The sequence below is a fragment of the Pipistrellus hanaki genome (genome assembly GCF_964339955.1).
Source record: "Pipistrellus hanaki genome assembly, chromosome: 3".
Lineage (NCBI taxonomy): Eukaryota > Metazoa > Chordata > Mammalia > Chiroptera > Vespertilionidae > Pipistrellus > Pipistrellus hanaki.
Window position 1 is genome coordinate 99757193 of NC_140505.1, and position 17090 is coordinate 99774282.

Below are 17090 nucleotides of genomic sequence, written 5' to 3' on the forward strand. Positions count from 1 at the left end.
AAAAGTTTTGAAACCGACCTTTTCTTAGTTTGTCAGTTATTCTCAGCAATTTTAGACAATGTAGGGAATAAAAATAATTTTTATTTTCTATAAAATATTTGTTAAAAATCCATTTCTACATTGTATTACATAAATGCACCAAAAATCAACAAATGTAAATATTTATTGATGCTAGTAATAAAACTGTAGTAAAAATGAAATCAAGAAAATATTTTGCCCAATATATTTTTGGAAGGAATTGGGTTTTCTTGGTATAATCCTATGCAGTGTAGTGGAATATTGTTAATAGTTGGATAGTGCCACACATAGCTGTTACTGAATCAGAGATTCAAAATATAATTTACTAAAATATGTTTCTATAGCTGAAATTGCTCCTTGAAGCTTTGTTTTTCAGTTCTCTAAATTTCAAATCCTCTGAGAGGGAAGGGAATTAGCATATTAAATCAGTGGTGTATGCAGAAATCAGGACACTGTGTAAGATAATGAAATTGGGGGGGCTCGATAGGGGCTGGGAAGAGTTGAGAATAGGGGAAAATGGGAGATATCTGTAATACTTTCAACAATAAAAATATATTAAAACAAAACAAAAAGATAAATATGTGGCTTCAAGTTTTTGCAGCACAAAAATACTTTAAATATTTTTAGAATATGTTTTCCTGTTAACTGGACATTTGCTGTAATTTGTCTTTTATATCTATAAAATATTTACATCTTGACCATATATATTCTAATAAACTATAATTTGGGGTGTGATGGATTCAGAGTAATCCATACAAAAGTGTTCAAGGCTTATTTGACCTTTCTTCTAGAAGATGAGGCATCTAGGAACTCTAGAGTCAGAAGGAGGGAAGGCATGCCTGGGGGAGGGAAGAGGGACCAGAGGAAAGGCCAGGGGAAGGGGGAGAGGGGAAAGGAAGGCGGGAGAAATTACATTCATTTTTTCACTACCCAGTTTGTTGTGCTGAGTCACTGAGAGGCACTGGTTTTATCAAATTCATATTCATTATTTTGCATGCACACAAAAATGGCAACAAGAAAGTACTCTACTTAGCCCCATTCTCTGCTATCACTTCCTCCTCAGGATTTTTTTTAAAAGATAACTTTATTGATTTCAGAAAGGAAAGAGGAAGGAGAGAAGGATAGAAACATCAGTGATGAGAGAATCATTGATAAGCTGCCTCCTGCATGCCCCCTACTGGGGATCAAACCTGCAACCCAGGGAATATGCCCTGACCTGGAGTCAACCAGTGACCTCCTGCTGCATAGGTCACTGAATCTCACTGGCTAGGCTCTTGGGGATATTTTAAACTAGTGTACGTGTTGAGAGTTATCATCTCATAATAGGATCTTCTGTAAGAAACAAACACATTATACTAGAATTGTTGAGAGAGATGATGGAAATCTAAAATTTCTAAAAATCAGAGCTTAATTATATCCACAAGCTAGAGAAAGTTACTAACCCTATACCCTGTCACATGCCAGTGTCCTTATACCATGTTAACATGTAGTGTTTCATAAGTTACACACTAAAATGAACTATTCTATTATTCATCCTGCCCACCAGTTTGTCTTTTGACTTTCTTTATGCACTTTCCTAGTTTCCATCATATCTTCTAATAAATGGGATGTGTTTGTTTGTTTTCAAGTTTCTCTTAAGTATTTTGGGTAAAGTGAATTAAAGTTGTGTCGTCTGTAATATTTATCAAATGGCTTTAAAAAGACAATAAAGTAATAATTAGTCACCATTGTCCAAAGTAAATACAATTTTTTTGTGATTCTCTTTTAATATTGTTCTCCAGTTTTAGTGAGATTCAATTTTTTGTTATTCTCTATAGCAATATATTAATTCTTTTCAAAATCTATGTGAAACATTGTTTCTAGTCTCATATATTTTAACAGGTACAAATATTAGAATATTAAAATATCCTCTGTTAATTACTGGTAATTGAAATTAATTTTCAAATGGTGTTTCTCTTCACCTGGGATTAGATTTTTTACAGCTTTTTTTTTTTTTAATTTTTAAACTTCAGGACTCTATTTTGGCACATGTTAGTGTTCTTAAAAAGCAAAAACTAGTCTTTCTGCAGTTCTGACTATTTAAGGCAAAGAACTAGCAAGAACCGAGACCACAATGATTACATGAGTAGTGCCTGCTTTTACTGAAGTGGAAGCTCCAAGTGTCTTCCTTGATGTATCCTATTTGATTTGATCAGAAGTTTAGAATAATGCAGTAGTATTTTAATTTTGTGTTGAAATAATTAACAAGTTCACTGGTTCTTTTCAGACTGGGAAGAAGAGCAGGTCAGCAGCCCAAATATTCTACGACTTATTTATCAAGGACGATTTCTACATGGAAATGTCACATTAGGAGGTAATAGTTCACCTTTCTAATGGGATTTAATGTCTGCCTCATGGCATCATTATCCATTTGTTTATTTAATGATAATGTGTGATTTTACTAAAAAAATTTAACTTCAAACTTAATGTGAATTCTGCCTAGTTTTTTATGTCCACTTCTTTATATTTTGCATTCTGTTACATTTAATTTTAGCATTATAATGTTTACTACCTTGTGAAATAAACTCTGTTCTTACCTATTTTACAAATATAATTTTATTTACTTCTGGATAATATAATTTAAATATAATATTTAAAGTTAAAGTCAGACAATAGGAAACATTTATAATTGGCTTTCAAATATAATGATGAAGGAATATTTTCAGTTTGACTTTAACTGTTGTAATGGCCATTCATGTGAGAATAATGAGTAACATTAGAGACAGTGTCATATAGTGGCTGAAAGAGCAGATTTTAGAGCCAGACAGTCCACGGTGCACCCTGGCTCCACTGCTCACCGGCTATGTAACCTTGGCAACTGACTTAACTGCTTTGTGTCCCAGTTTCTGCATAATAAAATGGAATAGCCATAGCACCTACCTCCTAGGTTTGGGAGGGTTAAATTTTAGTGCGAAGCTTTTAGAACAGTGTTGGGCACTTAAACACTTGTTAGTAATTACTATTCTTTCCGTGTGACTGGAGAAATGTAGCTCAATGGTGCCCCCTTATGGGTACATTTTCTACCATCATTAGGGTTTGTTTTGTTTTTAGTACATGTATTTCAAAAATATTCTGATGATTAGAAATTTGTAGGCAAATGAATGATCTACTTCAGCGGTTGCCAACCATTGGTTCATGGAGGTCTGAAATGTTGGCGACCGCTGATCTACTTTAATATGTCTTTGTTTAAATTACAATCTGACTTTTTTCTCTAAAACTAACATGAAATGTTTAATTTGTTTTTCCTTGAAGGTAGAATATTTTCATTTTTCTTCAGCATGTACTAATTCCTATGTGTCAAAACTGTGCTAACCAATTGAAGATATATCAGTAAAGGGTAAATAAGACAGAATCTCTTCCTTCAAGGTGCTCTAGTAATACATAGGAACAGATAAAAATCCACTATTAAAATACTGTGTGATCAGGCTAGAGTAGCTATGTGCAAATGATGAATATAATAATATCAAGTAGGTAGAACATTTCAGGATATATATTCACAAATAACCACGTTCCAGTGGCAGTGTAATAACTGGTTTAAGGGTTGCTGCTACCTACTAAGAGATATCTGCTATTTCAAATACAATTGTTTTGGCTTGTAGTTCTTTTTATAGCTCTTTGGGCAGTTACATGGACCAACTCTTAGTGTAAGAATTGACTATTCGCTCCCTGGCTGATTGGACATTCATTAAGGATGGGATCATGCTTTAGTTTCTTTTTGAGTGTCTGTGTCTCACATAAGCTCTTGTACTGTTGATGGGTAAATGTTGATTGAAGTTAATTTCTTGACTACATAAATGAATCTTGAGACTCGGTTTCCCTTTATGAGCAATTTCCCACCAACTGAATTCTTTATTTTTTTCTTTGCCCCACAATTCCAACTTCATATTAAAGATTGTGGAATTCGTGTTAAAATCAAACTATTGATTAATTTCCACGTAAGACTAAATTTTTACCAATATTTTTTGGAAATTTTTTGAATAATTAACAGCCGACTCATTGTTATTATTGTCAATACTGTGGTGCTGCTAGTGTTTTCAAAAACAAAATAAACCATCTCTGGCTTTAATGATTTAGGTGAATAGCATAGGAGCATAACCTTGACCCTTCAAGTTGGTCAGTATTTCTGGGCGTTTGAGAAAGGTTGAGTAATATTCAACTATTAGGTTTTTTGGTTGCAACTTTTCTTTTTAGTCTTCTTTGTCCTTGAATGTGGTTAATGAAGAAGACAGCACACAGAGTCATAACAACTGTCTTCCCATATTCTAATGGCAAGTGTAGGGAAGGAAGACTTCGGCTTGTGACTTGCTCTCTAGCCCGGTGATTTAGATGTTGGACCAACAGCTGGAAGTCAAAGGCAGACAGCTTTCTATTCAATGCCAAAGAGAATATTTGAACAGTGGCGCTGCCTAAAGACATTCAAGTAGTGGGTGAATACAGCCATGGGGAGGGTCAGTCATTATGTTAAACCAGGAGACCTGGGCATTCTCTGCCACTGTTGAGATTTTGTGGTTTAAGTTTCAGGTTTAAATTTTTGTTAGCAAGTTTCTTAAAACATAGCCCCGGACCCCTTTTTTTGTTCTCAGTTACATAGAATTTCAATCTACAAAAAAAAAAAAAAAAAAGGTGTGATAACAGCCTTACTAATTGGGGATAAAGAAGGTCAGCTACAGGTTTGACGTACAATACATTCCAGATCAGTGTTTCCCAAAATGTGGATGAGCTGGTGAGCTTGAGACTCCCTTGGATACTCTTAACAAACATGTTTCTGCATGTCCTCTCTCCCTTTCCCCGTCTCCCATCTTCTACTGAATTGAAGTCCTGGGTGATGTTCATGTGAAGGTTGAAAGTCTCTGTTCTGGATATTGCAGTTTCATAGCAGAAAGAAGAAGCATCCGCAGTGAAGGAAATACAAACATTTTGGGTCCTTGTACCCTCTTCCTTTAGCTTCTTTGATGCTATTAGTTAGTATCAGTACCTATTCTTTCTAGTCAAAAGTAAAATGGAGAAGAACCATAGCCTCCTCAATCCAAGTTTTAGCTTTAAATGGCCAGCTTCTCAACAGCTTTCCAGGCCTGTCCAACATTTCTGTAAATTGCCATCTCAGTTCTCTGCCCTCTTTCCTGAGATCCATTTTCTCAAAAGGTTGAAATTAATGATGGCCATGGTAACACATACTGATTGTTGTTTTTTGTGCCAAACCCCGAACCAAGTACTTTCCTTGGATTGTTTAATTTAATCAATAGAACCATTAAGGGGCAGGTGATCGAATTACTATTTCCAATTTAGGTGGAGGAAATTGAGGCTTAGGGAGGGGAGCTCAATATATTATACACAATTCCTTTCACACAGTTGGTGAGTAGCAGAGGTGTGATTTTTACCTCAGGTCTTGGCATACTAGAGTTTACAAGATGATATGACAGTGATGTACAGCTGGGCATGTGTGCATATTAAATTAAGTCAGTCTTTCCCAATACATTTAGTGAAATTTTTAATAATATGACATCTTATTTGCATCTTGATGTTAAGTCAGGTTTAGGAGAATATCAAAAAAAGGCCCTCCTTTTTCCATTATCATGTGTATTTATGGGCCATCATGCTTCATTTGAATTTCAGAAGTTAAGAGAATAGACCAAATAATGGCTGGCTAATTTTAAATAAGGTGGAAACTCACCTTGATTATATGAAATATTAAGATTGAAGATAATTGTGACTCTTAATCCACAAGTTGAATATCGTCCAACAGAGCAGGATTTAAAAGACAGATAGCAAACAGGAGCATAGAATACTTGCTAAGTAATGGTCTAAGCCTGCCTCCCATTTGTAATTAGTGAAGAGCAAGTAGCTTGGGATGTCAGAACTCAGAGGTCACAATGATGGAAATAACTCTAGAAGTTAGATATGCTGGATCTTCTAATTCTATACACTGAATAACAAAGGAACATACCATGAAACTTGATGTTTTATGTAACCCTATACTGTTTTTCATAGTGGCTACACCAATTTACAGTCCCACCAACAGTACCCTCAGGGTCCCCTTTTATCCACATCCTCGCCAACACTTGTTATTTCTTGTCTTTTTGATGACAGCCATTCTGACAAGGTGTGTGATGATATCTCATTATGGTTTTTATTTTCATTTCCCTGATATTTAGTGATGTTGAGCATCTTTTCACTTGTTTGTTAGCCATCTGTGTGTCTTCTTTGGAAAAGTGCCTTCTCAGGTTTTCTGCCCATTTTTAAAATGGATTATTTTTTAATGCTGAGTTTGTAAGTTTTTTATATATTTGGGATGTTAACTCCTTATTAGGCATATCATTTGCAAATATTTTCTCCCATTCAATAAGTTGCATTTTTTTCATAAAAAATATATTTTACTTTATTGAATTTCAAATTTTAATCAGATTTCTTTCAGTAAAACTAGAGTACCTCCAAGTGACAATATGTAAGTACTAAGAAATAATAAGGTCCATTGCAATTGTCTAAAGATCCTTAATATTTTGGTAATTGAATAATAGTTCTTTATTTTTTTTTATTTCTTTATTGATTAAGGTAATACATATGTGTCCTTATTCCCCCATTATCCTCCACCTCCCATTCCTGCCCCCACCCCCTCTGTTGTCTGTGTCCATTGATTAGGCTTATATGCATGCATATAAGTCCTTTTGTTGATCTCTCCCCCTTATCCCCTCTGTCCCCTACCTTTCCTGAGATTTGACATTCTGATCGATATTTTTCTGTCTCTGGATCTATTTTTGTTCATCAGTTTATGTTGTTCATTATATTCCACAAATGAGTGATATCATGTAATATTTATATTTCTCTGACTGGCTTATTTCACTTAGCATAATGCTCTCCATCTCCATCCATGTTGTTGCAAATGGTTTATTTTGTTCATAGTTTTCTTTGCTGTGCAAAAGCTTTTTATTTACTATAACCCCATTTATTTACTTTTTCATTTTGATGTCCTTGCCTCAGGAGAAACATCCAAAAATGTATTTCTAAGACCAATGTCAAAGAGTTTGTTTTCTTCTAGGAATTTTATGGTTTCAGGTCTTAAATCAAATCTTTAATCAATTTTGTATTGATGTTTTTTATATAGTGTAACAAAGTGGTCCCGTTTAATTCTTTTTCTTGTAGCTATCCAGTTTTCCCACCACCACTTATTGACAACTTTTCTCTATTGTATATTCTTGCCTCCTTTGTTGTAAATTTAATTGACTATATAAGCATAGTTTTCTTTCTATGCACTTTATTCTGTTCCATGACCTATATATCTGGGTTTGTGCCAGTACCATACAGTTTAGATTACTATAGCTTTGTAGTATAGTTTGAAATCACAAAGAGTGAAGTCTCCAACTTCAATTTTATTTACTTTTGCTCTGGTCTTTATTACTTCCTTCCTTCTACTAACTTAGGGCTTTGTTTGCTTCTTTTTCTACTTCCGTTAGTATAAGATTAGATTATTAAAGATTTTTCTTGTTTTTTGAGGTAGGCCTATATTGCTGTAAACTTTACCCTTAGATTGGCATTTGTTGCATCCCATAGATTTTATAACATTTCCATTTTCATTTGTCTCAAAAAATTTTTATTTTATTTTATTATTTTTTAATATATTTTATTGATTTTTTACAGAGAGGAAGGGAGAGAAATAGAGAGCTAGAAACGTCAATGAGAGAGAAATATCGACCAGCTGCCTCTTGCACACCCCCTACTGGGGATGTGCCCGCAACCAAGGTACATGCCCTTGACCAGAATCGAACCTGGGACCTTTCAGTCAGCAGACCGACGCTCTACCGCTGAGTCAAACTGGTTTCGGCTCAAACATTTTTTAAATTTCCTCTTTGATTTCTTCGTTGATCCATTGGTTTTTTGGTAGCATGATATTCGATCTTCACATATGTTCTTTTCAGTTTTCCTCTTTTTCTAGTTTCATGTCATTGTGGTCAGAAAAGAAGCCTGATATGATTTCAGTCTTTTTAAATTTATTGACATGTTTGTGGGCTAACATTTTATCTATCCTGGAGAATGTTCATGTTCATTTAAAAAGAATGTGTATTCTACTGTTTGGGAATGGAAGTTCTGTATATATCTATTAAGCCCATTTAGTCTAATGTTTCCTTGTTGATTTTGTCTGGATGATTTGTCCATTGATGAAAATAGGATGTTTTAGTCCTCAACTATTATTGTATTACTGCCAATCTCTCTCTTTTTGTCTGTTAATTTTTGCTGTATATATTTAGGTGCTCCTATGTGTTACTTTCTCTATGTGTTACTTTCTCTAGTTGGATGATCTCTTTATTATTATGTCATAACCTTGTGTTTTGTTACAGTGCTTATTTTTTAAGTAAAGCTACCCGGCTTTCTTTTCATTTCCGTTTGCATGGAATATATTTTTCCATCTACTTTCAGTTTGTGTGTATCTTTAGATCTGAAGTGAGTCTCTATGTGTGCATCTTTTTTTATCCATTCATCCATCCTATATCTTTTGAATGGAGCACTTAGTCCATTTATATTTAAAGTTAATTATTGTTAGGTAGGTACTTATTACCATTTTGTTTTCATACTTGCTTTATAAGAGGTTCGTCTACTACCTTTATTACAGGTTTGCCCTTATTAGTGAGATTTTCTTTCTTTTATATATTTTCTTATTATATATGTTTCTTATTATATATGTTTCTAGTTTTGGATTTTTCAAGCTTGAAGAATTCTCTAACATTTCGTATAATGCTAGTTTAGTGGTGATAAACTCCTTTAACTTTTGCTTGTCTGAGAAACTATTTCTCCTTCAATTCCAAATGATAACCTTGCCTGGTAGAGTATTCTTAGTTGTAGATTTTTCCCTTTTATCATGTTTAATATATCATGCCACTCCCTTCTGGCTTGCAAATTTTCTGTTGAAAAATCAGCTGTAAGTCTTAGGAGAGCTTCCTTGTAGGTAACTGTGTTTCTCTTACTGCTTTTAAGAGTCTCTTTATCTTTAACATTTAAAAAATATATAGTTCTATTGATTTCAGAGAGGAAATGAAAGGGGGAGAGAGATAGAAACATCAGTGATAAGAGAGACTCATTGATCAGCTGCCTCCTGCAGGCCCCATACTGGGGATTGAGCCCACAACCCCAGCATGTGCCCTGACTGGGAATCAAACCATGACCTCCTGGTTCATAAATCAACACTCAACCACTGAGCCATATCAGCCAGGCTATCTTTACCTCTTTTAACATTTCATTTATAAGATGTCTTGATGTGAGTCTCTGAGTTCATTTTGTATGAAACTCTCTGTACTTCCTGGACTTTGATGTCTTTTCCTTCACAAGGTTAGGGATGTTTTCAGCCATAGTTTCTTCATATAGGTTTTCTGTCCCTTTCTCTTCCCTCCCTCTGAGATTCATATGGTATGAATGTTAATATGCTTGATGTTGTCCCAGGTGACCCATATGCCATCCTTATTCTTTTTAATTCTTATTTTTAAATCTCCCAGTTGGGTGATTTCCACTATCCTGATTGTTGATACATTTTTCTGCATCATCTGATCTGCTGTTGATTCCCTTCAGTGTATTTTTCATTTCAGTTGATATAGTCTTCAGTTCTGATTGGTTTTTTGTTTGTTTGTTTGTTTAATCATTTTTATGTATTTGTTGAAGTTCTGTACTTATATGCAGAGTTTGATGCACATCTTTATGATTGTTACTTTGAACTCTTTAGTATATAGCTTCTAGTACGTAATGCAAAACAACAGTGATGCATTTTAGTTTAGTTCTGTTTCTGGGGTAATGTCCTTTTTGTGTGTTTGTATCATACGCTTTTGTCTCTTCATTTTGTCTGTTTCTATGCATTGGGTAGATGAGTTACATCTCCTGGCCTTGAAAAAGTGACCTTATTGAGAAAAGGTACACTGTGGGGCCCAGAGGTGGAATCCTTTCTTGTCACCAGAGCCAGATGCTCCAGAGATGTGACTAGTGTCGCCTTCAGTTGTGGTTGGTCCCCAACTGCTACGTACCCACTGGCAGGCGAGGCTGGTGCCTGGCCCATCTGGCTGTGGCCTGGCCACAACTGTTATGGGCATGCTGGTGTGCAGGACAGTTTTTTTGGTGCAAATGTCTTCAAGGCCCAGCTTCAACTACTGGAGACACACTGTACTGTGCTGATGCTGACTGAGGCTGTTCACCAGATGTAGCAGGGCAGGAGTCCCTTTGGAAGGTGGGCAGCTATATGAGTATTCAGGGAAACATCAGAGTGGAATGAACATTCTTAGCAAGGTTAAAGGAGAATATCAGAAATGACACCTGCCAGCATCAGACCAGCTAGGTGGAAAGAGAGTTTAAAGGGGGGGAAATGGTGCCCATCAGCACTCTTGTCCCTGGAGAAAGTTTCAGTAGATCCCTATCCCTTCAGCACATGCCCTCAAATTAGTCAGTGTATCACCTTCACATATGGCCCAGGTACTTTTCAAATTGCTACCTTTTTGCTCATTTCCTAAAGCCCTTTGACTCTCCTAGGAGTAAGCCCCACTGGTTTTCATATTTTATGTGGGCTCCTCTTCCTAGTGCAGGTCCTATAGCTAGAACCTCTCCCTCTTCAGAGGGGTACATCACAATTGTGATATTCCTCCCACTTGTGGGTCACTACACTGCAAATGGGGATAGGGTAAGTCCTGACTATACTGAGTCTCTGCCCCTCCTACCCTTCTTAATGTGGCTTTTTCTTTATATCTGTAGTTGTAGAAAATCTTCAGGTCATTCTCAAAGATAGCTATTATTTATATTGTTGTAGTTTTGATATCAGGGCAAGGAGGTGAGCTTAGGATCTTCCTACTCCACCATCTTGAACCTCAATTCTGAGCCTTGCTCTTGAATGCCAATTTAGCTTATCTGTGAGATGTTGTTTCTTGCTGTTAGTGCATTGTCCCTGTAACCTTGTCCCTTGTGCATTGTTTCCAGATCACCAAGTCACTGCCTTCCAAATAATTTTTTTATTCCTTTTCTTCTCTCTTCTAAAGATAATTCCCAATATTAACCAGTTATACATTTTCTTTTGTCACCTTCCTTAAACAGTGTGGTTTATGTATCAAGCTAATGGCCATATCTGAACTTCTGAATTGTAAAAATTGTTTTCAATAATATTAACCTAATTTCATTTTTTAAGAGATATTCTATCCAGGACTCAGTTTAACCGGTTGTGGAGGTCATACAAAAACCAAAAAGTGTGTTAAATGGTTTCAGTTCTGGTTAGTGATTTCGATAAGTTGATGAATATGTAACAAATTGTCTTCTACTTTCACACAGCATTAAAACTTCCTTTTGGCAAAACAACAGTGATGCATTTGGTGGCCAGAGAGACATTGCCAGAGCCAAACTCTCAAGGTAAGCCAGGCACTGGAGAAGGTTCTCACTTGAGCCACAGAGACAAGCATTCAAAAATGGCTCAGTTTTGTCCTAGCTGGTTTGGTTCAGTGGATAGAGCATCGGGCTGCAGACTGAAGGGTCCTGGGTTCGATTCCTGCCAAGGGCACATGCCTGGGTGGTGGGCTCAGTCCCCCAATGGGGGGCATACAGGAGGCAGCCGATCAATGGTTTTCTTTCATCACTCTCCATCCCTCTCCCTTCCTCTCTGAAATCAATAGAAATAAATATATATATTTTTTAAAAGGCTCAGTTTTTCTTGAACAAGTATTCTTAGGGAAAGGAAGTTTTCATAGTTTATGAATAGAATGTGTTGAGCAAATAACCAGACATTCTGGAAATAGACTAAAATTAAAAGCATTTATTATAGCTTTTTAATTGCAAAAAAATGCAAACATTAAAAAAACACTATTATAACTCTTGGGTTGGGTGCCTTTCTTCCCACTTCCTCCTACCTCCATTTGAAGCATTATTATAAACGAGGCTTTTCTTCATTTTCTCCAGGTCAGAGGAATCGTGAGAAGACTGGAGAGAGTAATTGTTGTATAATCTTGTAAACACTGTCTGCTAAATGTGATGTGATGTCGTCCTTGTCTTTCATGCTGCTGGGACAGAAGAGACCCATTGCTTCAGAAACCCTTAGAAAGTCTGCCTGTAAAGCCATGGAACTGAGTGATCACATGACACTGTCATATTCTCTCATGAAAGTAAAAAGAACCGAGAACATTTTTCACTATGATTTTCTATTCCTAGTATTTTTGTTTATGTTGAGCAGTTTTAAAATACTGGTTTTTGAATGCAGTCAATCTCCAAGGGAAAAGTTAACCAAGTTATTTTTCATAGCAAAAGCCTTTCTGCTGCAACAAAAATTTTATCACCAGAACTAACAAATCAACTGTTCCAAAACAGTTTGCACTAAAAAAGTTTGACATTTTTTTCATCAGCAGAATTTATAGTGTACTTTATTGTATCTAGAAATACTCATGTATACAATTCCACACTGGAAAACACTCAGCAGTTAATGTAGTTAATTACTGGGCCAACTGGAGAGGGGGGAAAATGGAAAAGAAACTAAAATGGGTGAATTCTACCCAAGTCAGCCTGAACTGGCATGGACACTAACCTGGGTGTGACGATCTTCACCACAGCAAGTGAAGAAACACATGTGCCTGGTGTATGAAGCACTCAGTGGTGAGCTGATGAGCAAATTGTTTTCCTTTCACACGTGCACTCTTCAGTCATAAGTAACCGAGTGCTAGTTCACACAGCACAAAGGGGGTGAGTGTGCTTCCTAGCCTTAATGTGGAGGGGTAAATTCTAATCACTCATAGACTTTCATGATTGGGCAGAAATATTAGAAAACCTCATTTACTGTTCAATTTTATGTATTTGAATATTAGTAGATGGAATTTTTTCATAATTTTTGCTCCTCTATAATTGTGTCCAGTGTCAGACTTACTCATTAGAGAGTTCAGATGAATTCTTAAAATTTAATAATTCTCCATAATAACTGACTTGTTTCTTTATGTAGTTTGCATTTGGTATCAGTGCTTGCAATTGTATTAAAATCAATTATTTCATTTTAAATCAATAATTTAAAAATGGATATGCTAAAAACAATTTGCACAGCACTAAAGCATGAGCTAGTTTCATCTAAACATGTAAAAATATAAAAGATTTTATATTTTTTCACTGGGGAGAAATTTTCTTCCTAGATGAAATTACAAATATGTGTAGATTATATTTAATAAAAAACTTATAAAATACCTAACTATAGAACTTAAATATAGATTGGCGTGTAGTATATAGAACAATAATCCATATTAATAACTTTAGCCTTTATAAAATGAAGTTGCAGGCTGACATGTTCTGTAGTACTTAAATTTAAGTGTCCACGATCCTTACAAACATTAAGTGTAAAGGGTTTCAGATTGTCAGCTTTAAAGATAATCAGATTATTTTATTCATTGTTAATGCATTGATGAAAAGGCTTTATATGCAGTAGGTCTACAAAAATATTGTTCATACTGATAGAATTAAATTTGTATAGAGCAGAGTTTTAAAAATGAATGTAAATAGCACTAAACATTTTTTTCTGCAACCTGTACTTATAGATTCTTTCTGTAAACTAAATAAAAAAGTGCATTTCGGTGGTCATTCTTAAAGGTCTTGATTGGGTTAATAATTGTTTAAGTGCTGTCATTCATGTTATTTGTCTTCTACTTTTCTTTCTTAATCTTTAAAATTTTGTTTAATTACTATTCTGTTGTTAGTTTTGAGAGTTATTTACAGTGTATTTTAGATATTTAACCTGGTTAATTTGAGCACAGTCAAAATAATGGTTAGAATTATGTAGCCTTTGTTATCACTAAAATGTTATATTCAAGAGATGTTAAATATTTATATGCTTCGTCGACTAGCTCAAATGTGAGTTCTGTTAGTGTTGACTAAAGAAGAATCTGGTAATTACTTAATTGGGCAATTTAGTCATGTATGGATCTTCTTCTTTTGTGAAACAAACTACTGGTAATTATTTTTAATACCTAGTTTAATTCTATTTACTTTTCTGTTTTTCCATAGTTAAAAACTATCAGCTAATTGTGATTGAATTTTTACGATTGCTAAAAATATTCTCTTCTGGTTTTTAATATATTTTCCTGTGTGCTCCCACATTATTCATTTCCCTCTCACAAGACCTCAATTTAAAGTTTGCAAAATGGATTAACTTGTTTATTATTAGAAAAAGAATTATGTCACTTAATATGTAATATCATTGTTGTGCAAATAAAAAAAATAAAAAACAACAGTAAAATTATATACTGAAAACACCAAAAATATAGATGCCTTAATAGTATATTCATAAAAGTACTCACTTATCTCTTTAAATAGTCCTTGAACTGCCTGATGTCTGAAATATGATTAGTCATAGCCATGGCTACTACTGAAGGTCCCTCTGTCAAAACAATAGATCACTTACCAAAAGGTGAAAGCTGCATAGACCCACTAATGTAAATAAAGCCTGAATTGTGGGCCTGTGACTCTGCCCGGCGCTTGGTATCTATCACACCTCTTTTACATGAATTATCCTAGACTTTAAGTGTTCTGGACAAGGCTCGGTTTTCCTTCACTATTAAACCTCAGCATGTCTCCTTGATCTGAACTATTTGCTTTCTCTTCAAGATAAGTTGTATCTTATCCTGTCATGAAAAACATAGTATCTCACATTGTCATTCACATTAAATGAGGTTTTCTCATAACAAATATTTATCCTCAGTTTTATGTCATCTTGACCTTTGTTACAGTAATTTCTGTTAGTTGATTGTGGTAAACAATGTTTAATGTGAAAAGAAATTAAAAATTTCTTCATCTGTTGTAGAATACTTCCTTTAAATTATTTCTATTCATAATTTTGGTATATTTTCCTGTTCTTTATCTTTCTACTGTTTTTCTTTCTTCTCTTCAATTTACTTTATTACATTCTTCAGTAAAATCAGTATTGTGTGTGCCAGCCTTTATTCTTTTAGAAAGAGAAGCGATCAACCAAAATTTAGTGTGCCATCTTTAATGGTAACTCACAGTCATGTCTTCAAGTTTTCCACTAACATTTCTATAATGATATAGTCTCTTGTTAGCCAAACAGTGATTTGGGTGAGATGAGGGCTTGAGAGAAGAGTATAAAATCGAATTATGATGGACACACTAGTGCAGATTGCTGCCCATTATCCAGGCACCCTTTCCCCAGCCTAGGCGGAAGGGGATGTCACTCCCTGTACAGTTCAAGCGATACCGAAGGAGTTGGTTGGGTAAGCGCACACACAGGTCTTACAGTCATTCTGGGAGGGGTTTAAGTTTTATATATGACTTCCCTTGTTTTCAGATAGAGTTCAACATTCAAACATAATTTAGTATCTGATTTTTATTTTCTACAGACTTTCCTTGAGCCTTATTTTGATTATGTCTACAATGTAATGAGAAATTTCACTCTATTTTAATTTTTTTTAGAGAGAGAGAGAGGAAAGGAAAGAGAAATATCAATGAGAGAGAGAAACATTGGATGATGCTCAACTGAGAGCCACACTGGCCTGGGCAACTTTGCCGAATTTAAATAACATGAAGGAACAGATTCTAGAAGTAGAAACTGACCAGCAGAGCTAGAACCTCAAGGTTCCAATTGGTGTTGCATCTGTCCAGACATTCCATGTGGATGTTTATTCAGTTCTCAGTGGATTGCCTTAACTCACTGTTCAGTTTAGCATTCCGCAGCCTTATCTCACTGTTTAGTTTTTCACTGTGGGCATTGCTTTCCTGAATTCCACTAATTTGCATGCTGCCTCCCCGCTCCCCACCCCTTCACACACTTTCTCAGATGCCCTTTTGATCAATTGAACAGTTCATTTTGACTAGCATTCATTTGTCTTCAGATTTCAGAATCCCATGAGATTGCTGGGCTTTGAAGTCAGGCCTGGTTTCAAGCTGGGTGACTTTGAACAAATTACTTAATCTTTGGACTTCTATTTTGTTCATATCTATACTATCAATAATAAAAGAGTAATGTGCAAATTGGTTAGGACACTCTCACAGCAATGACCGAAGAGCAGGCTGTGTTGGGGGACCAGGCCAGCAGGAGGGGTAGTGAGGGGCAACCAGGCTGGTGGTGGAGGGCAGTTGAGGATGACCAGGCTGGCAGAGGGGGGCAGTTGGGGGCGACCAGGCCGGCAAAGGAGACAGTTGGGGGTGACCAGGCTGGCAAGGGGTGGCAGTAAGGGATGACCAAGCGACTGAATAGCAGGCTGCATGGGGCGAAAAGGCCAGCAGGGGGGTTTGCGAGGGACAACCAAATGACTGAAGAGCAGGCTGCATGGAGCAGCCAGTCTGGCAGGAGGGTTAGTGAGGGACCACCAAATGACCAAACAGCAGGCTGCATGGGGCATCTAGGCCAGCAGGGGGGGTGAGCAGTGAGGGGCTATCAGGCTGGCAGGAGGGGCAGTTGGGGGTGACCAGGCCTGCACGGGGTGACCTGGCCGGCAGGGTGGGTTAATGAGGGATGACCAAATGATTGAACAGCAGGCTGCATGGAGTGGCCAGACTGGCAGGGAAGGTTAGTGAGGAATGACCAAATGACCAAATAGCAGGCTGTGTGGGTTTACCAGGCCACAGGGGGGCAACGATGGGTGACCAAGCCAGCAAGGGGACAGTGAGGGGTGACCAAGCTGGCAAGGGGGAGGGCAACCACTATAGAGAACAGTATGGAGTTCCTTCAAAAAATTAAATATGGAACTGCATTTGACCCAGTGATCCCGCTTCTGGGAATATATAAGAAACCCCAAACACAAATCATAAAGAATGTATGCATTCCTATGTTCATAACAGCAAAATTATAATAGCTAAGATCTGGAAATAGCCCAACTGCCCATCAGTAGAGGAGTGGATAAAAAAGCTGTGGTACATTTATACCATGGAACACTATGCAGCAGATTAAAAGAAGGGTCTCTTACTCTTTCAAACAGCATGGAGGAACCTGGAGAGTATCGTGCCCACTGAAATAAGTCAGAGAAAGACAAGTATCACATGATCTCACTCATATGTGGAATCTAAGTAACAAAATAAACTGATGAATGGAGTGGATTCAGAGA

At 36.3% G+C, this 17090-nt stretch overlaps 1 protein-coding gene across 1 annotated transcript in view; it reads left to right on the forward strand.

Moving 5' to 3' along the window:
* Window positions 1-14835, forward strand: part of UBL3 (ubiquitin like 3) — a 69152-nt gene extending 54317 nt beyond the window's left edge. Inside the window, exons 3-5 of the mRNA XM_084878703.1 lie at window positions 2285-2371; window positions 11341-11418; window positions 11962-14835. Coding sequence (XP_084734829.1) covers window positions 2285-2371; window positions 11341-11418; window positions 11962-12014 — 218 coding nt within the window. The 3' untranslated portion in view covers window positions 12015-14835. The remainder of the gene's footprint in view (window positions 1-2284; window positions 2372-11340; window positions 11419-11961) is intronic.
* Window positions 14836-17090: the final 2255 nt, after the last annotated feature.